Below are 27,125 nucleotides of genomic sequence, written 5' to 3'. Positions count from 1 at the left end.
TTTTCAAGAAAGCATTTGAAGCAAGAATGGGTACTATGAAGTCAAGCAACGGTGAACTCCCAACAGAGATGAAAGAAATTAAAGTAAGTAGTAAGCCAGAACCTGAAGGCTGAAAATCAGAAAGGACCAAAACTGATAGTATCTGGAATAGTTGCTAATTATATTTCCTGATGATTGCGTTTCAGTCAGTGGCATACAAAGCAACTGCCACAGGGCCTTGGAAATAGCAGTTTTTATCCAAAAAGAAAAAAAAAATCCTGACTAAAATAATCTGTCTTCTCATAAATAAAATCCAAATTCTTGCTCAGGATATTTTGTGCATCTTTGTACTTGTGTGGTGCAGAGCTATTTGAAGGCCTCAAACATTAAATTTCTCCTCAGCTTCCCTGAAAGATAGGCAAGGACTGCATCTTCACTTCTACCCCCCAACCCCAACCCCTTTATAGAGGAGGAATTGGAAATAAGAACCAACTGAAAATGTTTAAGAGGCACTTTTTACATTAAAAAAACCCCATCTAATTGATGGGGGGTGGAACAGGGTAGAGGGGGAAGCAGAAGACTATCTGTTTCAACATTTTCACTGACAAGCACTCTCTGACATTGGGTAAAACAGATATTGCACTTGAGCTGACACAAATGGAGTCGGGGCAAAACCTGGGACAAAAGGAGAACCCTTCACACAAAGCTTGTCCCTGGAAGAATGGCAATTAACTCGAATAAGCTACCGTTGTCTCGGGAAAAAGTGTTAACATACAGCATCTAGCACACTTACGTGGGACAAGAGGAATATAGGCCCGTAGGATTCCAAGACAAAAGGCTTTCTTTCATGAGAAAACCAGTCTATTCTTAGTCATAGTGGAACCCTAGTTAGGACCTTGTCACACATTACACTTAGCACATGTTAACTACACTTAAAACTAACCCCCCACCCTTGTGCTGGGTGGCTGGGACAAACAAAGAGCTGATTTTCAGTCTCACACTCTGACACACTTAAGCAAGATTAAGACTCCGGTTTGATGGTGCGGCTGGGACCAGCCCCACATTACAGCATACCAGAATCTTCAATGGCTTAAATGCTTAGGATGTTTCATTTAGACTGTAGTAAGCATTACCATATGACTGCTCAGAAAATGTTCTAACTTGTAGTACATGTCCTAAGTGTAATGTGTAACGCGGCCTTTATTTGGTGGGAAGTTCGGAGGAAGACCTCTCCTCACCCATTCCAACATTACTAATAGCCTGGCACACTTACCACGTGGGGATGTAGAACTGTTTGCTGGCCAGACCTACCAAAAACAAGGCAAAGCAACTTCCTTGATGTTCTGGAAGACGCCTGGGGCAGATCAAAGGCAGGTTGTCTGATCTGAACTATTTAAGAACCTTAGAAGGTACAGAATTTGTTAAAACGCAGAAGAATGTTGTCCAAAACTAGACAGAATATAAATACTAAACTGTCGTAGAGCATACATGCTATTTGCAGATGGACATAGTAAGCAATCTAATATATATTTTCCATCTCTAGCTGGACTCTGTGAAATGCCTGGACTCCATCACCTTAAGGAATGAAGAGTTAGTTGCTCTATCTGAACTACTGAAGAACTTTAAGGAGGAGCAGAATTTGTCCTTCCAATAAATGAAGTTTCCCAATTACCTTTTTCACAGTCTTGTCAGGTTCAAGAGCGATATCTGGAATGTTGGCATCCACCATGAGGGAGAACAAGTTCAAGATCAGGTTGGAATACCTAAGGAAAAGCACAGAGTAAGTCAGAAACACTTTGTAGACAATGGCTTCCTATATTACTGTTTCCCTCACCTGCATAATTCCCTTCATAACATTAGCTTCGTTGGCAATATTCAAGAGACTTAATTTGTACATTAACACGTTCATTGGGAATGCGTTCGTGTTGCGAGTTCAAAAGCCCTCAAATTTGCACTGAAATGTGCACTTTGCTCTAAATGCGGTATGAGGTCTAAACAATTTTCTTTTCTAACCTCCTACAAACATCTAGAAAAATATACCTGGATACCTATGTAACACAGAGTTTAATGGCAAATATTCCAGAATTTAAGAGGTTTGTGTTTGTTGTTGCTCTTATTCAGGAACAGGAAGGTATAGATTAAATGGCTGTTGAAAGGAATTCTTAAAAATACTCTTTAAAAAAATGGGATATAGTGCAACAGCTGCACATTAGTAATCACTGTTTAAATTAATATTCATAAGAACAACTGAAATCTTGACAATCAAAACATTTTCTAAACAGACTTAATAGGTTTCTTTATCACTTGGTTTATCCAGACTTAAGACTCCAATTTCTCAATGATTCTGAAGTATCTTATACAAGCATGCTGCACATTTGAAGCACATAGGTCATTTATAACTATTAAGAAGAACAGACGCTGCAGTTGTTAAGAGTTTTTTTCCAATTTAAAATGCTGGTGTTGGAAGTAGTTGTGAATCTTTTAAGACTATCATTTTGCTCTTGCAGGAAATAAACTGCAAGCCAGTTCTTCAGAGGGTAATTCCAAACTGTTCAACATAAACCGCAACTTTCCTTACCCTACAGACATCTGAGGAAGGGAGGAGAAAGTTAGGTTATTGTTACAATTTGTAAACTGCCTTTATATGAGCATTTTAAGTGTTTAACAGGGCTGTGCGAAGCTTTGGTCCCTGATTTGATTCAGTGGAGATTTGGCCTGATTCGGTGGCTGAATCTCTGAATCTGAATCAGGAGACCCTTTAATCTCTCCAAATTGAATCGGAACCCTCTGAATCGATTCAGAGAGATTAGGAAAGATTTGACGATTCAGATATAGATGCAGCTTTAAATATTTTTTTCTACATACCTCTAAGTAGCAGGAGACTCGTGAATGCTGCAATGCTGGGGCAGATGGAGCATCCCACAGGAGCGCAGTGGACTCCCCAGCACACTCAGCAGATCTGGAAGTGGATCAGAAGCACTTCCACTCCATTTCTGGGTCTGCTAGGTAGCATGCTGGGGGGCCCTCCTGCACATCCCCCCAGCCCGGCAACTGGTGCCTCCTGGGTCCGGTGGGGGGGGCAGCCAGGGTCCCCCGGAGCTGATAGCCAAGTCGGGGAGGTACAGCCCTCCTGTCCCCCCCACCCAGTGTGCTCAGCTGTGGACCCGGAAGTGGATCAGAAGTACTTCTGGTCCACTTCTGGGTTCACCACTGAGCATGCAAGGGGCACCCCCGAGCTCCTGTGGGACGCTCCATATGCCCCAGCATCACAGAGTTCATGAACCATGCCTGGTACCTCTTCAGATTCAGCCGAATCGAATTGAGGACAGTGATCCAAATCAATAAATTGAATCACTGTCCCAGATTCGGGTCAAATCTGAATCCAAATCGAATACAACCTGTTTCATACACCCCTAGTTTTTAATAGGTAATGAAAAAGGAATTTGTTGCAGAAAATTTAACTTACTAGTTCTGAATACAAACATGTTGATAATCCTATTCCAAAAAAAGGTATAAAATGAGAAAGGGCTGCTCTGATCGCCAAAGAAAAAAGAACCATAGTTATTTATTTCTAGAATACAATCCATACCTAGAATACATTAAAAAAAAAGAAAAGAAAAAAAGAAAACAAAACAAAAACATCCATCAATACTCTTTTTAAAGCCCCCGTTATGTGCCAATCTCTTAAAGTTTCATTACAGAAGGAGATGTTACCACTTGCTATAGACACTTTCCACTGGAAAATTATCTGTTTTAAAATGCAACTGAACTTTACGTGTTAGAGGATAAGTTTTCCCTGTCCGACATCTGTCAAGGGCATTATTTTTTCAACGGTGAATTTTCAGTTAAATTGTTTCAACAGTTTCGAAAACATTTGGTGAAAAATAGGTCTGGCATTATTACAAAAGCATTCTTATAACACATTTTGATGAGATGCTCCAGTGCCTCCATACTTCAGAGCATGACTATGATACATGGAACAGATGAGTTGTCTAGTATGGGGGGAATAAGCCTCCTGCAATCCCCCCTGAACATTTTGATTTTGCCAGAAAAAAAATTCTAGCTGCACATGCTCAACGGAGACATTTAAGACTAGGGCAATTCAAGTTATTCAAGATTTTTACTGAACACAAGCATTTTCCAGCTAAAGCAGCAGGATTGAGAAAGATTTCTTCTGCAACTGCTCTTCCCAAGAGTCAGGGACAGGGACAGGGTTTTTCTTGTGCTTTCACTGCTCTGTTCTGTGCTTTTTACAATGAAGTCACCTGCCAGATACGGTGAGAAATGGGAGTAGGTAGGGCACAAAGTGTGGCGTGAGCCAGATGGTAAAAGAGAGGCTAGAAAGGAATGTATAGGGAGGAGGGTCAGAAGAAGGGAGGTGGTGGGGGGTTGATTTATTTTGAAGAACAGAGTGAGTGGAGCAGCAGCAAACAAATAGATGTGTATGGGAGCATAGAAGTACAGGGTATAGGAGAAGGAAGCAGGAACTGAGGAATGGGGCAGGGGGAAAACAGAGACAGAAGCAAATATAGATAAAGGGGGAAAGGAAGTGAAGGGTGGAACAGGCAAGATAGACAAGAACAGCCTAGAGGAGTGATGCCAACCCACTTGGCCCCAGGCTTGGCCCCAGGCTTGGTGCAGAGCTGGTCCAAAGATGGGTAGACCAACCCTGGACAATCAAACACAATGCTTCTACAGAACCAGGAATTGAATCTGGAAGTCCTGATTCTCCACAGTCCTCTACTATTAGAAACAGCTGAGAAAAACATTGGCCTAGTTGTCTCATTTCCCTATAGGCCTGTCATAGAGAAGACAGGGGCAGGTCCTTGTTATTCCAGTAGCTCAAGTGGTAGAGGTCTCTAAAGTTCTGTATCCTACTGATGACCCAAATTGTGGGGGAAAGAGAGGGGAAGACATGTGGAATTGATGTTCAAAGGATTGGGATGTGTTTTTATATGTGGGTATTAAGACCTTAGGAATTTATATGAAAAAACCTACAAATGTCCCATTTTAGGTATATAATACATTTAATTATCTGATCACGTGTTATTCTTCTTACAGGATTCTGCCTTATCTAAAACCAAGGGTGGAGAGTGTTCTAGGATGAATCAGAGTGGAGTGGTAAATTAAGCTACTTTCTTCATTCAATGCAGAATTTGGGAGGCGAGGAAAAGAGTGAGGCAAGGGATAGCAGGAAGAAAAAAAGTCCCCCAGGCTAAGTATAGACAGTGAAAAAGCCTAAATCTGAATCAATTTGGTCTTCTTAGGTTAGTCTGACCTGCACAGATTGAACCAATAAGCAAGGGAACAAACACTCACTTTTGATTCCGGAAATACCGTCACATGCCTGCAGTGGGTCAGGCCAGAAGCCAGCTAGAAAATGCCTCCCTGCTGGGCTGCAGCAGACAGCTTGGGCCAAGGCTAGCCCACCCACCCAGTGGGGGAGGGGAGTTTGCAGGGGAGGTGCAAAGCATCCTGGGATGCTGGGGGACTGTGAGTTACCCTAAATCTGGAGGGGATCTGGGACAGAAGTTCAATAAATGGATTTAAGCTAAATCAGTTAAGTCTGATACAACATCCATCCAGGTTTATCTTAAACCAGGTTTGGCCATTTTGAAAGTGGTTTACGTGTACTGAACTTCTGTTGTGTTATGGATTTGAACCGGCTTCCCATTACTTATACTGGCTTATAATTTCTGTCCCCAGCCCTAGTTAAGGCAACTGAATGGCACTCTGGGGGCTTTGCCTGAATGTCTACCTCTGCAACAGAGTTCTTATGTGATGCTGGGCAAGTCACTGAAATAATGCTCCCGGTTGGTCACTTTCATAGCATGTGAAGCAAGACACCTGATTCAGAAAAGCAAGGAGCACACACAGCTGCAAGTGTATTGGATTATAACTTGCACTTTGAATGTTAAGTGCTATGAAATTGGCCATTGCTCTGCAAAATCAGGATCTGGATATCTCAAGCCAGACAGCCCAAGTTAATTTCGGCCTTAATTACCGTGCTGTGGTTCCCCAGCTGTAAAATGGAGATAACGCAACACCCCTTTTCAGATTAGGTGATGGCAGGGAGAGATGCATTAGTGTTACGCAGTCAGAAACTCTGACTATGACAGGATTATCAGAGAACATACTAGAAGGAAATCAATTTTAAACTAAGTGAGGGGTTTGGATGCTGTATGGTAAATAAGGCCTAGGATTTTTCACTTAATGAGAAAAGAAAGGAGTCCTGAGAGAGACGGGTCTGTGCTAAATATATAGCTTGCCTCTCTCCAGTGATAGAGCCCCTTATAGTAGTATTCTATTGATAGGGAAGTCTTCCCAATTCCAGGGTGTTACTTTTAGTTTAAGAGAAAAAAATATGGTCTAATAATGGTAGCACAGTTGAGAACTACTGCTTTGTAAAATCTCTGTTCTTATAGGGCTGCCTTCCTATTGCTCTGGGCAAGACATCTACTTTTGCCTCAGTTTTCCCCTCTGTAAAGAGGCTAAAATAATTACATTGTTAAAGTAGACTTTCTATTACAAAGCTAATCTTCAGAACACTTTAAAAGACAAGGTCTTTAATAGTGTCAAAAGATCACTGTTCCTTCCTCAAGATTAAACTGGCATAACTCTGGTTTGGTTACTATCTTCACATTTTTTTTCTCTAAGAGTACACCTACAGAAAAGCTGATCAAAAGCAAGCAGAACATTCTACATACAGCGAGAGCAGATCTTTTTCACTGCTTTTTCTACAGATTTCCTTTTTCCTTTCTGCACATCATTATCTCAAATGATCGCTTCAAACCAGCACAAAACTCTGATTACTTCAACGATTTTTAAACAATCTGCTTTTCTGGTAAGTATGCAGAATCCCGAATTCACTGTAGTCTTACTTTTACTTGCATATTAATACAAAATAAATTACATTTCCTGATTTTCCTGGCTTTATCATAAATAAAAATCCTACCATTTTAGCAACCTTGTTCTCCAGTTTTACACAATATCCTCAGTTTCAGTATTGTTACATGTATGACTATCGACACTAGACAGTGAGGTCAAGAACTCACTGTAGCAAAAATGAACCATAGGTACAGCAGTGATTTCAAACTTTAACACCTGCTCTCTCTCATCACAAAACTTATATCTTCTATATAAAATGTTTGCTAGCACCAAACTGAAATGCAAGTTTAATAAAGACTCAAGAAGAAAGGGCATTACACCAAATTACTAGCAGTGTCTTCCATTTATGTAATCATCCATTTGTCTGAATTCAAGCTGTAAGTCTGTATAACTGATATTCAAAATGTCAGTGCTCAAATGGTAAGATCAGGGCATAATTTTCCAATTCTAAAGAAATGATGTTCAACCAGGGTGTTGCTGGGATGTTTTAAGATCCATTTAAACATGTTCTGCCATATCAGGCCATTAGGTATGTGAACACCTATGTCCCCACTACATGTTACATCTATTGCAGAATGACTGTGTTAACTGGGCAATAAATTTAAATTGGCTACATGTGCAAATGAACTATTGTGCCTTAAAAAGGTTTAACTTGCTATAAAGTTGTTGCTCAAAAATGTGTAATAACTTCAGAGCTGGTTTCTATCCATCTTTAATTTAAACGTGTAGGCAGTGCTGTAGCTGGGAGACTGCAGTTGCTGTGATCTCCCAGCTGCTGGAGAGCACAACACTCCCCACACTGGGATTCATAGATGTTAGGGTTGGGAGGGACCTCAGTAGATCGAATCTGATCCCCTGCATAGGCAGGAAAGAGTGCTGGGTTCAGATGAACCCAGCCAGACACCTATCTAACCTCCTCTTGAAGACCCCCAGGGTAGGGGAGAGCACCACCTCCCTTGGGAGCCCATTCCAGATTCTGCCCACTCAAACTGTGAAGAAGTTCTTCCTAATGTCCAGCCTAAATCTGCTCTCTGCTAGCTTATGGCCATTATTTCTTGTAACCATCAAGGATGCCTTGGTGAGTAGAGCCTCACCAGTTCCCTTCTGTGCCCCCATGATGAATTTATAGGCAGACACAAGGTCGCCTGTCAACCTTCTCTTGCGAAGGCTGAAGAGGTCCAAGTGCCCTAGTCTCTCCACGTAGGGCTTGGCCTCCAAGCCCTTAACCATACAAGTGGCCCTTCTCTGGACCCTCTCCAGGTTATCCGTATCCCTCCTGAAGTGTGGTGCCCCAAACTGCGTGCAGTACTCCAACTGCAGTCTGACCAGCGCCTGACAGAGGGGAAGTATCACCTCCTTTGTTCTGTTTATCATGCATCTGCTGATGCACAATAAAGTGCCATTAACTTTGCTGATGATTTCGTCACACTGACAACTCACATTCCCTTTCCACTTCCGTGCTACTGAGCAGGTCATTTCCTAGACAATAGGTGTGCTGGACATTTTTTCTCCCTAGGCGCAGCACTTTGCATTTCTCCTTGTTAAATCACATTCTATTGTTTTCTGCTCATTTGTCCAACCTGTCCAGGTCTGCCTATAGTTGTTCTTTGCCCTCCGGTGTGTCCACTTCTCCCCACAGTTTTGTATCATCCACAAACTTGGACAGGGTACACTTCACTCCCTTGTCCAAGTCACTGATGAAGACATTGAAGAGTATCAGTCCAAGGCCTGAGCCCTGCGGGACACCACTGCCCATGTCCTTCCAGATTGATACCGACCCATCCACCACCACTCTCTGGGTATGACCCTCTAGTCAATTTGCCATCCACCGGACTGTCATAAAAAGAGACTAGATTAGTCAGGCATGATCTACCTGATACAAACCTGTGTTGGTTTCCCCTCAGCATAATTTTTCCTGCTGGGCTCTCACATATATGAGCCTTAATAATCTTTTCAAAAATTTTACCAAGAATGGAGGTGAGACTGACTGGCCTGTAGTTGCTTGGATCCTCCTTCCTCCCCTTCTTGAAAATAGGGACCACACTGGTCCTTTTCCAGTCCTCTGGGACCTGGCCCGTGCATCACAAGTGCTCAAATATTCTTGCCAGTGGCTGTGCAATGGCATCAGCCAGTGCTTTCAGTACCCTCGGATGGAGCTCATCCGGGCCTGCTGACTTAAACACATCCAGTCCTTCCAAGTGACTGCACTCTGAACACTTGGTAGTCTGGCGCCCTGCTGTTGTCTCTCTACAATCCCATTGTGAGACATGTCTTGGCCCTCGCTTAGAAAGACTGAGGCAAAGAACTCACTGAGGAGTTCAGCCTTGTCCCCCTGTCTGCCACCAATTGCTTTGCCCGTTCGGTAGTCGTCCTATACCACTTTTACTCCCTGTATATCTGAAAAATATGTTTTCATTATCCTTAACTTGGGATGCTATCCTCAGCTCCATAGAAAGGCCAAAGCTACCAAATGCCTCCCTACAACTGCAAGCTGAGGAGACATACTCCTCTTTAGTAATTTCTTCCTGTTTCCACTGCTTATATGCCCCCCTTTTTGCCCTTAGGCTGCTCTGGATTTCTCTGGTTAGCCAAGGAAGCCTCTTGGCCCCTTTCCCCCGCATCGGGATCGTCTCCCTCTGTGCCTGAAAGATCGCTTCATTAAGGCACAGCCACCGTTCCTGGGCTCCCATCTCACCAAATCTCTTATTTTCCAGCATGTCACTGACTCAACATCTGAGTTCGCTGAAGTCAGCCTTCCTAAAGGCTAGCACTTTTACCTTACTAGTTATCTTTCCCACGCTGCACCTTATGGTGAATTCTATTATTTGGTGGTCACAGTCCCACAGGCGACCACTGAACTGTAGGTCTCCTACCACATCATCCCCCGTTGCCAGTACCAGGTCCAGTAAGGCATTCTGCCTAGTGGGACCATGTACCTCCTGCATCAGGTAGAGGTCCTGCACGCAGGATAGGAACCTGCGCGAATGGTGGGAATTTATTGTCTGCGTCTCCCAGATGTCAAGGTAGTTTAGGCCCCCCATGACTACTGCTTCCCTAGTCTTTATGGTCTCCGAGAGCTGCCTCGGGAGTTCCAAATCTAGCTCTTCCCCCTGGTGTGGGGATCTGCAGCAGACCCCTGCCACCAAATCCCTTTCCCCTTGACCTCCATGTATCCTAACCCACAATCCTTCTACTTTCTCCTTCTCCAATTCCATTTTGATAAGGGATATTGCAGTCAATGTGGTCTCCCAGCCACAGTGGTGTGGGGACACTCTATTCTGATCTCCCAGCCACAGGTAACACCATGCACCCCCATGGCTGGAAAACCACAACAGCATCCTATGGCTTTAGGGGCTAAGAGTCTCCACAACTGACAGGGCTCTCAGCCCTGGATGTGCTCATCAGGCATGGGACCCCCGGTCCCAGCTGCATGTGGTCTCCCCAGCTGGGAGTCCCATCAGCAAAGGGGGCTCCCAGCAGTGCGAGTCTGCTTCTCATCAATGTAGGGAGAGCCCAAGATCGGGCTCCCTCTACACTGGCAATAAGGTGTAATTGGCTCTAATATGCAATCCCACAGTCACTCCGCCCTGCCTTTGCTGATTGTGTAGATCATGCATTATATCTAATTGTGCCTTTACCTGAATGTGCAGAAGGGGCCCTACAAATGAGTCACAATATAAACCCCGAGATTTCAACGAGGAATCCATAGTGTCAAAAACATCCTGACCTTCTGTGGTCTGAGTTCTTTGTAACAGAAGAATTGCTCTATTATTCTTCCGCAGTCAAAAAATGAGTGAAAGCTAAGAACTGGCGTTTTCCAAAGGGTGCCTTGAGTCTGAAAAGGTTGAGAACCACTGTGCTAAAGCACAATGAAAACACTACAATGGGATTATAAATTAAACAAATAACCAAGCAGCTGCAGTGTAGGCAGGTTTACTGCTATCACAAGTTTCCAAAATAAGACATTTCTGACTGATTATATATCAAGACACTTTTCTGTAGAAGACTCTTGTTTTTGTTAGTTCTGTTCTCAGGAATCTGGCTGATCACTGGAAGCCATCTAAAAATACATTTTGAACACCTGCTTTTAAAACTTTTGTAAAGTATATTAGCTGAACAGGGTACTTTTTAAATTTAGGAATGCCCAGTGCTTTGAAGGGCCCCAAGAACATTGTTATCTGCATGCTAACACTTCTACAATCTATCGTACAAACAGCTTCCTTGTGTATAGGCAGGCACACAATTCTTAAATAATCTCATATTTCATGCTTGTTTTACAGCAAGAATGCTCATACTTTCTTTTTACTGTAAAACCGTTAAAAACCTTCAGCTAGCTGAAATGCAATTTGACACTCTTTGTTTCTCTTTCTTAACCAGGCTGATTCTATTTTAGAAGGTAAGAGCTTTCTGCTTAATGTTCCTGCTGCTGCATCACTGTTCAGCGCAAGTGACCTCCTTATTCTTTCCCCATTTAAACTTAACTAGCATGAATTTGCGTTGCAGCCCCTTCAACTGTTTCCTTTACTATCACCTCTTCTGAGGCACTTGTTTCACATAAAACAAACAAAAAACAAAAACAAAACAACACACACCTATGAGAACTCCTTAGACAAATTCACATTTTTGGGCTAGGGACAGAAATTACACACAAACCAGTACAACTGATCAAAAACTGATTCAAAACTGTAACGTGACAGACGTTCAGTGTGCATAAGCCACTTTCAAAATGGCCAAAACTGATTTAAGAGAAACCTGCATGGATGTAATATCAGACTTAACTTGAATGTGGAAGAGAACTGGGACAGAAGTTAACTCACAGTCCCCCGGCATCCCGGGATGTTTTGCACCTCCCCTGTAAATCCTCTCTCCTCCTTTCGTAGGGTGGGTGGCCGGACTAGCCTTGGCCCAAGTTGTCTGCTCCAGTTGAGCAGGGAGGCATGCTCTAGCACCCCGGCCTGCATCACTGCAGGCTCGTGGCTGCATTTCCAGAATCAAAAGTGAATGTCTGTTCACTTACTTATCGGTTCAATCTATGCAGTTTATCCTAACTTACAGAGATTTAATTGATTCAGCCTCAGGCTTTTTTACTGTCTGTACTTAGGCTTAATGTCAGCTTTCTTAAAAACAAAAGCCGTTGTACTCCTTATGCTCATGGAATATTTCAAATACTCCGAGCCCCCAAGGTTTGGAGTAGAGTGCCACTAGAGGTAGTTTATGCACCTACTCTGGACACCTTCAAAAGACATTTGGATGCTTATCTTGCTGGGATCCTGTGACCCCAGCTGACTTCATGCCCCTGGGGCAGGGGGCTGGACTTGATGATCTTCTGAGGTCCCTTCCCACCCTAATGTCTATGAAATCTATGAAAATCTATGAAATTTAGGTCCTAAATGTCCCTGAACTTTAATCCTATTTTGCTGTTATTGGCACCTTCCCAGGTTGGGATCCTAAACCAAGTGAGCCTTTAAGCTCTTCAGTAAACCATGCAAGCTGTCTTCTATTTTCTAATTTCAAGTCATATATTCTTCCTTCAAAATAGAAAGATAAGGATTCATATATTTTTCAACTCTCCAAAAACTGCTTTTAAAGCCCTTGTCATACTGGTGCTTCAATTTCTCAATACAAGGGTGAGCTCACATGAGGAACAAATATTACACTGATCCTATGTAGAGGCCTGCTCCACACCAAGGGATCAGTAAGAGTTTAGAAATCCAGCACACTGCGAAGTGCATATGAAGGTTTTTCATTTGTGTATCCTATTCATTCCCAGTTTTGGCAAGTGCAATCACATTGGACTTTAATAATACCATCATTCCTTTTATCATTTTGCAATTTTTCTCCCCTCTTCCGCCTACCTTGTCATAGCTTTCATGATTAGTGTCTCTCTAGTAATGCTACAGTGCCAAAAGAAAATATCTGTATACAATCTGAAAACTTGGAAATAGTTTGTTAATGTTATCAAGCACAATTCACTGGCTTGGAGTATGAGACTTATTTGGTTGCTAAAAATCACATTAGATTTGAAGCAGGAAAATGAAGTAGGCAAAACTGATTTTAAGTTTTGATATTTCAACTTCCAGGACTAACAACACAGTAAGAGTTCAGATTTTTCTCATGCTGAGGTCCCTCTCAGCCCTCTGCAAAAATGAGAGGGGGATACACATCTACCATAAACACCTATACAGAGCCAATGAGGTGTTCCAGCTCTTTGCTGTGGTTTTTATTTCAAATGGCCAACTGCACAGGACCGCTGATGAACTAGAAAGTAGAGAAACAGGACCTTTTGAACTAGTTTTCAGCAAACAGCTGATCAGTTCAAGACTCTGAATTCATGCTGCATCTTATTCAGAATATTCAAACTGAATAAAGAACAAAACAAGACGACACCAATGTTTTTGAAAGGCATCTGGCTTTTCTTCTAGATTCCCTTTGCTTTTCTTTCTTACATACTCTTGTGTGCATCCTGGAAAGCTGGAAAACCTCTCTGTTTAAATTATGCCTTTCCTTTATCATTGCCAGCAAACACAACCCTGATATTTATTTCCATATTAGAAGCAAAGCTGATTCTTGCATTTGTCCTTTTTGGCATGATGGAGATGGAGGCTATAGATGCACATATATTTGTAACACTATCAAAACAAAGCACTATGGGGACATACACATGTTAATGCTGCCTCGGAGATTCTCCAGCTGGGGAATGACAGGGGGTACTCTGTTGCTCCACCTTGCCCCCAAGAGACCCTGGCAGTCAGTGCAATCATTGCCTGGGAAACCAGCTGGCTGCCACTGCTCAGCTGCCAGCTGTTGGAAAGCAACAGCTGTCAAAGACAGCTTGAACAGCTTCTGATGACGCCCAGGGGCAGAGGGCTCCTTCCGGTGGATGAAAAGGGCAGACCATCTATGTGAGCTCCTGTTCCACCATGGAGTCCCAGTCCTGGTACACAGGCATCTGTAGTGCTACAAATGTAACGTGTGTCCACAGCCAGAGTTTCCCGTGCTTGCTCAGTGCAGGCCTGATACAGCAAGGTGTTTGACTGTGTGCTGAAGTACGTTATTAAATGATGGCCTACAGCCTGCTCTGCTGATCCCCTGGTTTTTCAGCTCTCATTCATCATAAGATAATACTGCATAATGCAATAAGCCTCTGAACCAATGAACAAACATAGCTGTTCAACAAACGATCAGAAAAACAAACCACCTCTCCTGAGCAAAAATGAAGGTGATAATTATGAGCCAACACTTGTTGGAGAAGAAATATGAGTCAAAGGAGTTGGGAAATGTTGCAGTGTTTCAAAAGGGGGTGAAAGTAGGCAAGGTTGTCTTTATTCTCTTGTTGTTTATTTTGTAAATATAAAAATCATCCTTACTTCAAAACTTGTCTAACTTTGTTCTTCCCCCAGAATTCCTTTAAAAGTTTTACTTTACTACAATATAGTATGAGATAGGAATCTTTTCATTCTGGGAAGCAGTTAAACAGAGGATGAAAATGAGATTTCTAATGGACTACTCACACAAATCATAACTTTACTATTTTCCCAGTAAAGAACCTGTTTTGTTTTGTTTTTTAATTATCTGCATACAGCTAATTCCACCATGCTCAAGTACAGCTCAATCACCCATTCTCTAATCATTTTTCATTAGGTGGCCAGATTCATATGCTCCAGATTACTTTTGAGCCAAAGATATTAAAATGTGTTTTAAGATCTATATTGTCCTTATGCCTTTCAATCATGAAACCCTAAGATGACAGATTTCCTAGGAGTAGGGTGCTGTATCTCCATAACACACACGTGTTCATATTAAACTGAGTGTGCCCTGGAAAGAAGTCCATTATCTTCAAAAGTCACAACCCTTGTGGTTTCAACTGAAGCCATCTTGTTTTGGAAATTAGTTTTGTCCAAAAATTACTGTATCACTATTTGCAAACAATGCCCTGGGATCAGTCATTACACATATCTGTGAGATATCTGTAGCAAGACTATAACTTACAAAGATATCTTAATTCTTTTATTTTATAGTTCTTTCCATTCAAATAGTTGACATATTTTGCTGGTATTTCCATTCAAATATTTAAGTTTATCATAACAAGCAAAAAAGCAAGACTTCTCCATAAGATCAAATACGGAAATGTGCTAGGGAGTAACATGGAATAATTCTGTATAATTTAGTTCTACAAACTAATTTTGACCAATACTTATGTAGCGAGTATACAGGTCAAACCCTTCATAATCACTCCCTGGAGTAAAAGAAGTTACTGTGGCCTGTTGATTAATAACTTGCCTTTGTTTTCTCATTCTGCTGAATTGCTACTAATCCATTATCAATGACAGTTTATAAGACAGCTCCCTTCTTTCATACCTTCAGTAAGACACAGCACCTTTTACATTTCTTTAGCTATCATTTTGCATTATCCTGTCTGCCTCCCCTCCTAAGATCACCATTGTTAGATATATTTCTCTCCAGGCTTTAGAGTTTTATATTAGACAATCCAGTTATTAAAGCGGAATTCTTCTGTCTCCACGAAAGCCTTCCTGAATCACTTGGCAAATCAAGAGTTTGCTTGCCTGCTTATGGCTCAGCCAGAATAGGAGAGCAAAGCTGAGTCATTCTGCCACCCACAGGACAAATAACACAACAGCCCAGATGCCGTTTCCCTGATAAAATGACTTGTCTTTGCTTCTGGTAGGCCAAAAACTATACACCTTCCATCATGATGGCAGACTGTTCTTCCCAGTGAGATGCAAAACTCTTCCATTTTCTCAGTGTGCAAACTAGCGCGCACCCATGAAGCTAATGAGCTAATCCTCTTCTACCTTACAGGGACACACTGATCTGTTCTGGCACCGGGCTACATTTGTGACTCCAGAGGGCATTGCTATTCAGCCCAGGGAGGCACACAGCTCTCCCGCTGGTTTAATGGGGTAACTTTATATGCTTGCACCATGCTGGAATCCAGTGTGATCCAACCCTCTCAGGCAAGCGACCGGACTAGATGAGCTCTGGAGGTCCCTTCCAGCCACACTTCTCTATCATTCTGAGACAGGCATCCTGATGGGATCTGGCTCGCTAAAAGTGGGGTCCACCTAACCAGTGCATCTACCTGGCAGCACTGATTTCAGTGTAAAAAAAAATAAAGAGTGGGGAAAACGAAGAGGAGCCCTTCTCTTTGCTGAAATCCCTACTTGTTAAGCCACCTGCCTAGAAAGCAAGTGATTGGGGAGTGTTGAACCCACACTTCCCACATACCAAAAGTGCCCTAAGCACCAGATTATGGGCTAGGCAGTGCCATAGGGACCCTTCGCACCTTTCACTGAAGCAGGGTTACTGGGCAGAAAGTAATGCAAGTGTCACAGAATCTGAAAGAGAGCATGGGAGTAGGGGACAGTGGCTCCTCTGGGAAGGGAAGAGTCTTGGGTTTTGGTTCTTGCTCCCAATGCTATTAATGCAATTTTGTCCAAAGGCTATTTAATCCAAGATGAAGACTCAGGTCTCCCACTTGTTGGACAGGCACACTACCCATTAAAGGTCGGTAACAAGACATAAATGGCTTCTGCTCCTCCTCCTCTTCACTTTTGCATGCATAATCTTAGCATCAATCACACTGCATGGGGTATTTTTTTTTCAGTCTAAAGATTTCAGGATTGACCCAGAATTTATGTTCTTTCAGGCAGAAATAGATTGTAACTGATCTTAGGTAGAGGCAGATGTCTACATGGATGTTTTGGGTAGCTTAAGCATGCATAAATGCTCCACATTTAATTTCTTAGAGATCTTTCCAGGCCAAAATGGAGATGCATAAGTAATGCATGTCTTAGTTTTGTGCCTTCTGTGCAAGATGGTTCAAGACCACATTTAATGACTCAGACAGCTAAAAGCTGTGTAGGTACCATTTAGACATCTTAACAGCAGAACAGAATATGGGCTAATATATTTAACAGTGAAGTATGCTGGCCCATAGAAATAATGGTGTTTAACAGTGCAAGTTAGTCCCATCTGCCACAAGCTAGCCTTACTGCAAGCTTCTTCTAGGTTGCATTTCAACTTGGACTAATAAGGTTCTAAAGAGGAATGAAAGTTTGATCTCCATGCCCTCTATAATCCTTTGGACATACTGCCAGACGAATATCACTACTGCCATAATTAGAAGACAGATTTGGAGATGACTATTTATCCTGTAGAAACCAGACTGAAATTATCCAACTCAGCTGAAATAAGATGTAGCCAACACACAAAAAAAAATAGGCATTGGATGTTGTTAATCTAAATTCAGACACAAGAATCAAGAAATGAAAGGTCATGTATTTTATCACCAATCACCAGATAAATAACTAGCTGCCTACAGGAACTTTTCAAGATTTTGCTAGGCAATATAAGAGCACATCACTTAATTTCCTGAAGGATTGCTGAAAAACTAATTTAGTAATTGTGAAACATCTGAGATCCTAAAATAGAAGTGTGGAATTCTACTTCTGCCTAATCCCACAGGAGCATAATCCATGTCAAAAGTGGAACTGACTCTTGGGTTTTGATCTCTGTCTTGTACACAAACTCTTTTTAAGGCGCTCAAGCACTGACATAAATATGTACGTTTTTCCTGTTAGGGAGGAAAGCCCACACTGCTGATTAAATTACTGTAACAAAGAAGTCTCATTGCTACCTTCGAAGATGCAGGAAAGCTGTGTAACACTGCTTCCGGAACTCTTGGTACTGTTCACTCTGGGTGCCTCCCATACCTTCAACCATTTCCTTATTTAGCTTCATTGGCGGGGGCAGAGGCTTAGGGTCACGGCCCAAAATGTAACCAAAATCTATGTGAAACAGTTTACCTGCATAAGAAAGAAAGGCAAAATATGTTATTACTTATTCCATACACTATAAAAATCTTGATCCTAGGCCTGGGAAGTCAACAGTTTGTTCACCAGCAGGCAGTGAATAGCTTTCACTTAAAGGTTTTATTTGGTGTTTTCTATAGGGCCCATTCATTACAGAGTCTAGGCATTCAGAATTCAGATTGCTTAATTCCAAATTATGTGTCTATGAAACAAGTTTGCCAGGTTCTGTACAGTTACTAGAAACTCAGTTGAGAGTGCTGATATATGTGCTGCTTAGATTTTCCAAATAGACATCTGTCTAAAGGAAAATGCATTGAGATGCAAGTCATTTCACACAGATCATTAAACAGATAGATATAAATCTATAATAGTGAAAGAGAGAACTAGTCTCTAGAGTTTTCTTTAAAATGATTACTAAATTAAAACGCTTCCAATGCAGATACCATACGTTTTTTAGTACTACCTTTCAGTTGCTGTCTCAAAGAAGGTGCTATTTTAACAATGAGGCATTGTGTTTTCCAGAAGGAAGATATGCCTCATTATTCCCCAGCATGAAACACAAAGCTCATATCCCATTTGAAATTATGGGATCATTTTGAGCTTTCTGTAAAATAAGTTCTTAGAACTAGATTGCCATTAAATTTAACCAATGTGTCATTAACACACTTCAGTTTGGGGGAAAAAATCTCTGAATTTTAATCCTATGATACTTTTATAACAAGGGCAGGCAAAATACGGCCCGCGGGCCAGATCCGGACCACCGGGCCATTCTATCCAGCCTGTGGAGCCCCTAAAAAATTTAGTAAATTAATATTTATTTGCCCCAGCTCCCCGTCAAAGCTGGCTGGAGCCAGGTGCAGTAGGACCCAGCGGGAGCCCTCAACAGGCTTGAACAGCCCAGTCCTGTCCACACCCAGCCTGTTCCCTTCTTTCCTGCCCCTGCACCACTCCCGGCTGCATCCCCAGACTGCAGAGCACAGGACTGCGCGGGTAGGGGTGGATGTGTGTGTGTGTCTACGTGCATCAGCAGGCACAGGGGCAGAGAGTGTGTGTGTGTGTTCAAAGCGTGAGTCCCACACGCAGACCCCTCCATGCACACGCACCTATGCCTCCCCTTGAACTGCCATACACAAACCCTAGCCACCCTCCCCCCATAACCCACACACCCACAGCCCCCACAAACCTACACCCCCCCCCCAATATACAAGAATAAGACTTCATTTTAGGCTTCTGTGCAGTCACCTCTGCATACATTACACAAACACACGTAAATGAGGACAAAAATATTTTTTTAAATTCAATTAATTAATGCTGTAGATGATCACTTTTTAGAATATAATTTGGTATTTTTCTGATTCCGAGATGCCAAAACTCCTTGCTGAAAGGAGTACGGCCAGGAGCAAGGGGAGGGACTTCTGGTGGCAAAGGTCAGGGGTTAGGGGGCAGGAATTCTGGTCACAAGATGGCAACCAGGAAGTGGGGCACCTGTCAAGGGACGAGGCTACCCATGCAGCCCTTGACAGCTTGCCAAAACTCGATAAATGGCCCTCTGCCCGAAATAATTGCCTACCCCTGTTTTAGAATATTAGGTTGTAGATTCACGTAATAAGTTGACTTAAAATAAGGTGACTTAACTAAGTTGACTTAAGTTAAGCCATGTCAGAGTATACACATGTACAGCTCCTTGACATGGTGGCAACCATCTTGGAGCTAAGTTGACTTAACTAATGTGACTCAAGATTACACACCTCGGAAGTGTATTATCTTGTGCCACGCAAGTCAACTCTTGTTCCACATACATGTGTACCCTCTGATAGTTAAGTTGACTTTAAAAAGTTGACTCAACTGTAAGAAAGATAGTACATGTGTACACACCCTTTAGTACATGTGTACACACCCTTAACATCTACTTCAGATATTCAAAGCACATTTAATGTTTCATTTTTTCTGCACACAAAAATATATAGATTACATCATCTCAGATATTATTATTGTCCTTTTCACCTTTAAGATCATACTTGAACCAAACTATTCCAAGTCTTTTATAGGGCCTTGTTACACATTACACTGTGAGCTGCAGAAGTGTTGATAAGCTTACTGCTAGCTTGCAATCACACCTTCATTTTGAATGGTACATCTGTGTGGAGTGGCCACACCTTAATGGAACAGGAACTGGGTTATGCGGATCAAGAGATAATCCTGCCCTGGAGTGGCGTAACTTTGAGCTGCGTAACAAATGCTTAAAGCCACTGAAAGGTGTTAATATGTGGACCATCCAGGGGTTAAGAGCTCCAGGAGCCACCCAAAAGTAAGGTGTAACAATGTCCACAGTCTCAACATGCGGACTGAACTACTTATTTCAATGCATAGAATATTTTTGCAAGATCAGAGTTGCTAACTACACACATTTTGTTGGCAGATTTGTTAATCTTTTCTTGTGAAACAAGCACTGTGTGTCCTTTTTCCATAATTTTGAAATATATGCAAACTATTCCAACTAATAAAAATCAAGTAATTTGCAAATTTCACCAAGATCACAGAATATGTTTCTAATGCTTCAGAAGTCTGAAGATGGTAAGATCATTATAAAGTTTGCAAACAGCTAAGAATGCCATGGATTAATTTAATAAAAACTCTAAATTTTAATTCACACTAATTTTGAGAGGCCAATTGCTCATTACTGTCCAACTTAAATGACTAGGGCGCATAAATTGATTATGCAACAAAAACATACTCTTACAACATGCTTTGAAAACTTTTTTTTTTATTTCTGGACTAGCTAACCGACATTTCAATGAAAAGTAGGTAAATATTTCATATTTCATGATGGCACCCTACTCCCTAAATCAGCTTTGATGTACATTGCCAGAAGCACATGAAGTTCAGAAGAGCAGAAGTGAATTACAGAGTTGAAAAACTAATTCACAAGGGAAAAAGAAAGAAAACAATATACTTGTGTTTTGGTAAGTAATGACTAAAATCACAGAAACATAAAAAATTAAGGTTAGAAGTTCAGGAGGTCCACTAGTTCAACTCTCTGCTAAAAGTAGGAACATCCCCAACTACATCATGCCAGCAAAGGCTTTGTCTAGGTGGGTCTTAATCACCTCCAGAAATGAATATTCCACAAAATGGTATAGAAGGGAAAAATATAATCATCTGAACACATCGGTAAAGAGAAGTAATTTATGGTCAGATTCTAAAAAGGACATGGGCCCCCAAAACAGAACTAAGGTAGACTCTGAATGTCTCAGTGCAAATCTGGAAGAACAATATCTCCCCTCTGCTCCCCTTCCTCCCCTCCCCTCCAAATAAAATGTAGCGGGTGCCTGCATATTAGGCCCAGAAACGTCATCCTCTAGTTGTCCCGTACTAGATTTCGAAACCCAGAACGAAGCATCTAGGTGTTTTTTCAAGCACCTCAGATGGGGGATGCCAAAATTCTGTCATAGCTGCTGCTGGTTTTTCTTTTTTTTCTTTAAACACAGCTGCCAGAAGAAGTGGAACAGGTATCCACAATTTAAAATGCTACTAAGAGGAGCTCTGCTCAAGGACACCAAAGTTAAATTATTTCTTCAACAGCAGCAATGGCATAGCTATTCAGGCAGCTGAGGGAATTCATAGATTTCATAGACATTAGGGCTAGAAGGGACCTCAGGAGATCATTGAGTCCAGCCCCTACCCAAAGGGCAGGAAGTCAGCTGGGGTCATAAGATCCCAGCAAGATAAGCATCCAATTTACTCTTGAAGGTGTTCAAGGTAGGTGCTTGAACCACCTCCGATGGCAGGCTGTTCCAGACCTTGGGGGCTCGGACAGTAAAGAAATTCTTCCTTATGTCCAGCCTGAAACGGTCTTGCAGGAGTTTGTGACCGTTCGACCTCGTCATCCCTTGGGGCGCTTTGGTGAACAAACGTTCCCCCAGATCCTGGTGGTCACCCCTGATAAACTTATAGGTAGCCATCAGATCACCCCTGAGCCTGCGCTTTTCCGGGCTAAAGAGTCCCATGGCTTTCAGCCTGTCATCGTAAGATCTGTTTTCCTGACCTCTGATCTTGTGTGTGGCTCTCCTCTGGATTGTCTCAAGCTTCTCCACATCCTTTTTGAATTGTGGAGCCCAAAACTGGACACAGTACTCTAGCTGCGGCCTCACCAAGGCCGAGTACAAGGGGAGAATGACGTCCCGGGATTTGCTCGAGAAGCATCTATGGATGCAAGCCAGCATTTTCCTCACTTTACTAGCCGCAGCATCGCATTGCAGGCTCATGTTCATCTTGTGGTCAATGATGACCCCCAAGTCCCTTTCTTCTGTAGTGCTATCCAACGTAGCACTGCTGAGCCTATAAGGATACTGCAGGTTTTTCCTCCCAAGGTGGAGAACCTTGCATTTTTCAGTGTTAAACACCATCAGGTTCTCGTCCGCCCATTTGCTGAGCTTGTCCAGGTCAGCCTGGATCACCCGTCTATCTTCTGGCGTGGATGCTTTGCCCCAAAGTTTGGTGTCATCGGCGAACTTGGCTAGTCCACTCCTGACTCCAATGTCCACATCATTAATGAAGATGTTTAACAGGATGGGTCCCAGGACAGAGCCTTGAGGGACCCCACTGGTCACAGGGCACCACGATGAGTGACTGCCATCGATTACAACCCTCTGGGTCCGACCACGGAGCCAGTTTCCCAGCCAGCGGATCATGGTGGAGCCAAGGCCACAACTGGCCAGTTTGGCCAAGAGGTGATCATGGGATACCAGATCAAAGGCTTTTTTGAAGTCACGATATATGACATCAATCTCTTCTCCCTTGTCCAGGTGATAGGTCACCTGGTCATAGAAGGAAATGAGATTGGTCAAACAAGACCTACCCGCAACAAACCCGTGCTGGCTATCCCTTAGAATGTTAGCCTGGGCCAGTCCCTGAAGGATGGCCTCCTTAATAAACTTTTCTAAGATTTTCCCAGGATAGAAGTCAGGCTAATGGGCCTGTAGTTACCCGGATCCACTCTCCTCCCTTTCTTGAAGATTGGTACCACATTGGCCTTCTTCCAGTCTTCGGGCACTACACCAGAGTGCCAGGAGTTTTCAAAGATCCGTGCCAGGGGCTGGGCTATGACGCTCGCCAGCTCTTTGAGTACCCTGGGGTGCAGATTGTCAGGGCCGGCTGACTTGAAGGTATCCAGCTTCTCAAGGTGTTCCTTCATGAGGTCAGCATTGATGGAGGGTAGAGGATCCCCATCATCCGGATCTCCCTGTCCCATAGCAAGCATGGGCGTCCCATGGGACTGATGAAAGACTGACGCAAAGTACCTATTTAATAGGTTGGCTTTTTCCTGGGCGTCAGTTGTCAGTTGCCCCATCTGGTTTAGCAGGGGTCCAACATTGCCCTTGCTTTTCCTCTGGCTCCCCACATATCTGAAAAAGGACTTTTTGTTGTCCTTGATGCTTGAAGCTAGTTGGAGTTCAGTTGCAGCCTTGGCTTTCCTGGTTTGCTCCCTGCAGGACCGGACCAGTGCAGAATAATCCTCCTTGGAGGTGAATCCCGTCCTCCATCCTTTGTAGGCTTTCCTTTTTAGCTGCAGGAGGTCCGCTAGGTCCCTGGAGAGCCAGGAGGGCTGCTGTGCCTTCTTGCTGCTTTTCCTCCGTGTTGGAATAGATTTAGCTTGTGCACTGAGGATCGCTTCCTTGAGAAGCAACCACTCTTCTTGAACTCCCATCTCCCTGGGGTCATGGTCCCTGAGGGCCTGACCGACAAGCCCCTTGAGCTTGTGAAAGTTGGCTTTTCTGAAGTCAAGGACTTCTGTGTTGCTGACTGACTTGCCAGCTTTACGGTGGATGGTGAAGGTGATCAGCTCGTGGTCGCTGTCACCCAGCTTCCCATCGATCACTAGGTTGCCGATTAGGTCGTCCCCCGTAACCAGTACCAGCTAGAGCAGCGCTTTGCCTCTCATTGGCCCATAGACTTCTTCAGTCAGGTAGAGGTCATCCACGCACGAAAGAAAGCTTTGCGACCGCTCAGATTTTGCTGAGTGATCTTCCCACGAGATGTCTGGTTAATTGAACTCACCCATGACAACAAAGGTCCTGGAGCAAGCGGTCTCAGTCAGTTCCCCGACGAACTCCTGGTGAAGCTCTGGACTTTGAGTGGGAGGTCTGTAGTTGACTCCCACCGTTGTGTTCCGTGCCGTTTTTCCCACGAATTTTTACCCAGAGGGTCTCTAGCTGTCCATGCCGGTCGCCAACATCAGCCTGCAGGGACATGAAGCTTTCCTTCACATCGAGAGCTACACCCCCACCCCTTTTGTCAACACGATCCCTCCTGTACAGGGTATAGCCCTCTATACCCGTGGTGCAGTCATGGGTGGAGACCCACCAGGTCTCCGTTATCCCAATGACATCATAATTCTTTGTACTGAGCAGGAGGAGAAGCTCCTCCTGCTTGTTACCCAGGCTCCTGGCATTAGTGTACAGGCAGGCAAGTGTGCCCTTAGGGGCTCTTGCCTTGCCCACAGATTGTGCCAGGGCTGGGGCAGGGGTGGGCTCCCTTAAGTGCCTTGGTCTGCTGGCTTTGCAAGGGTCACTCAGCGGGCCAGCAGTGGTAGTAGTCCCCCCATCCCTCAGTGGGATTAGTTTAAAGCCCAGTGGAGCAGGTCAGCCAGCCTGGCTGAGAAGAGCCTCCTTCCCAGGGGAGAGAGGTGGAGGCCATCTCTTCCTTGGAGCTCGCTGCCTCTCTCGCCAAAGAGCAGGCTGTGGTCATGGAAGCCAAAGCGTTCCCGATGACACCAGCTCCGCAGTCTTTGGTTCACTGCGTGGATCCTCCTCTTCCTCCTCAGCCCATAGCCCGAGACTGGGAGGATTGATGAAAACACCACCTGAGCTCCCAGAACCCTAAGCCCCGCTCACAATTCCCTGTAGCGCCTCATGACCTGGCTGGGGGTTCTCCAAGCCGTGTCATTGGTGCCCACGTGAATAAGGAGCATGGGCTAGTGGTCTGTGGGCCGGAGGAGCTGCGGATCCTCTCCGCAATGTCTCGGATGCGGGCCCCCGGGAAGCAGCAGACTTCCTGGGCTAAGGGGTCGGGGCGGCAGATTGTCCCCTCAGTGCCCCGCAGGATGGAGTCTCCCACAACAAACACCTTTCGCTTTGACTTGGGGAGAGTGGGGCCCGTAGCTGTGGTTGAGCCTGGGTTGCCTGCGGGAGCTGGCAACTGAGCAGGCTCTGCTGGGGCTGCAAGAGGTGCGAACCTGTTGCTAAGCTCCGGCGAGGGAGGGGCCTGGGTGCGGCGGCCTTCGGGCCCTTGACCACCTTGGTCCATGCCCCTGAGTTGGCAGAGCAGGAGGTCCCAGCGTCCTCCTTAGTCATGGAAGAAGACGGTGCTCTCCCCTGCAGCTCCCGGGGGAGAAGGGTCCGGCAGTAGGAGTCTATCTCCTGCTCGCAGTCCCTGATGGCTGGGGCCTGGAGCTCCTCCAGCTGGCGCGCCAGAGACCCCAGTAGGGAGCAGACCCCGAAAGGGGAGGTGGCCATGCTCCCAGGCCCCAGAGCCTGAAAAAGGGACAGGCAGCCCCCGCAGCCGAGAGCCAGGGGCTCCGTCTGCATGGAGCCCGGAACCATGGGCTCCGTCTGGGTGGCCGTCTCTGAGGTGCCCAATGTGGGGGCTGCAGAGCCCGAGGGGACCCTCGGGGTGCGGCGCGTGCCCATCCGTGTCATGCCTCTGGTAGGCTGGCTACAGCTGGGGCTGACTACTCTGGGGGGTCGCAGGCAGGGTCTCGTGCCCTCCCGTGCCCTCTCCTGCGCGAACTCCACGCTAACTCAAGTGCCTGTTTACGCAGCGCGGTCACAGGGCTCCCTGGGGGGCTGGGCCAAGTAGGGGCCTGGGCGGGGGCTTGACCCGGCCGGGCACCATGCAGCAGCCTCCTCCCAGGAAGCGAGGAGTTAACCCCTTCCCACCACGAGCCTGCTTACCTCCGGCTGTGCTGGGGGTCAGCAGGGGGCTCTGCGGCTGCTGAGGGGGTGTCTGGGGGGCTTCGGGGGAGCGGGGGCGCAGCGGGCTTCACCCGCGCGTCTCTCACCGCTCCAGAGCCTAAGTGACTTAAGGTATCGCTGTTCTTCACTGCACAGGTGTTATTAATAGTCTCTCCTTTCTAATAGTCTTGATGGTCCACTAATCAACCTAACCCTTTCCTGGCAATTTTGCTCTCTTTTAGTTACTCCTGGTCTCTCACAGAGTATTTTTAGGTCTTTTCAAAATTGGAGACTATGGAGACCAGTTTGGTTAAGCAGGTAGGTGAGATGAAGACTAGGTTCTGCTCCTCCTTTATACAGCCACAATACTGGGAAAGTCCTTTTTTCTTCATTCTGGATTCCCAAAAATAAGGTGCACGTCTTGTTTGGAGGTGTCCGGTATGTGACAAAATACAGTAATTTATTATGAGATAAAAATTAACTGTGTCACAAATTCTATTTTTTTTCCCAATACAAGATCAAAAAAATAATTGACATACAAACCAATCAGTAGTCAATACATTTCACACAAAATTCTTCATAATAAGAGGTAATGAATAACTGTTTGTTTTGTTTTTTTTTTATATATATATATAACTACATTTCTGAATTTTGAAATATAACTTTGAGCTGCATAACAAATGTTTAATTAAAAGGTTTGGGACTTCTGCTTCCTGTTCACTTATTCAAACCTGTCACCTTGAAGAATCAAGAGAGAATGTTTGGATAAACCAGAGCAACTATTGCGACTGTAATTAAATCTTTTTGAAGTGAGGTCTGTATGTAGGGAATAAGAGTAAAACATTAATATTATTTAACTTGGCAAGACAAGAACTTCTAAAACTCATGTGCATAAAATAACTTTTTAAAAACTAAATCTGATATGGGATTAAATACATTAATGATAAAAATTTTACTTTTAATAAGCAGCTTGTTTTCAGAACAGAACAATAAAAGATAATTAAGTCAAGTAAGCTCCAGCTCCCCCCTGCTGTTTTAATTTTTCACGTTGCATTTCATAATGTACAAGCAAGTCAAGCAACACCACTGCACACATTCTGAAGTGTCAAAGGCCATCTCCTGAATTAAGTCATTCTTACGCTTGAATTTGACTTCTACTGGTAGAATCTCGTGGAGAACCACTGAATTCAACAAAGGCAGTGACTACAAAATCAGGCTGAGACACTCCTGAAATATTTGACTCAAGTTCCTATTAAAGATAAGACATTAGTAGATGGACAATTGTTGTGATGCACTGTGGCCATTTCAGAGTTACATATGTTTTGTTTTCTAAACTTCCATTTACAGATAGACAGAGGCACATTCAATGGAAATAATTGCATATTGCTTTACTGTGGATTCTGTAGTCCCTAAACCTCTTCTTTTTAACGTTAAAATATCTCAAGGAGTCCAAAATCTTGAGTCACTACCCAAG

At 43.9% G+C, this 27,125-nt stretch overlaps 1 protein-coding gene across 2 annotated transcripts in view; it reads right to left on the bottom strand.

Annotated features, from left to right (window-relative positions):
• PIK3C3 (phosphatidylinositol 3-kinase catalytic subunit type 3) overlaps positions 1–27,125 on the bottom strand; it is a 139,931-nt gene that overhangs the window by 32,703 nt on the left and 80,103 nt on the right. For both annotated transcript variants that reach the window (XM_090037664.1, XM_090037665.1), the window contains 2 exons: positions 17,525–17,693; positions 1,652–1,742 (listed from right to left, as the gene is read on the bottom strand). In XM_090037664.1, the coding sequence (XP_089893790.1) occupies positions 1,652–1,742; positions 17,525–17,693 (260 nt within the window). The remainder of the gene's footprint in view (positions 1–1,651; positions 1,743–17,524; positions 17,694–27,125) is intronic.

Source organism: Crocodylus siamensis, chromosome 3, assembly GCF_052110815.1.
Source record: "Crocodylus siamensis isolate JL-2025a chromosome 3, ASM5211081v1, whole genome shotgun sequence".
NCBI lineage: Eukaryota > Metazoa > Chordata > Crocodylia > Crocodylidae > Crocodylus > Crocodylus siamensis.
This window is presented reverse-complemented; position numbering and strand designations above follow the sequence as displayed.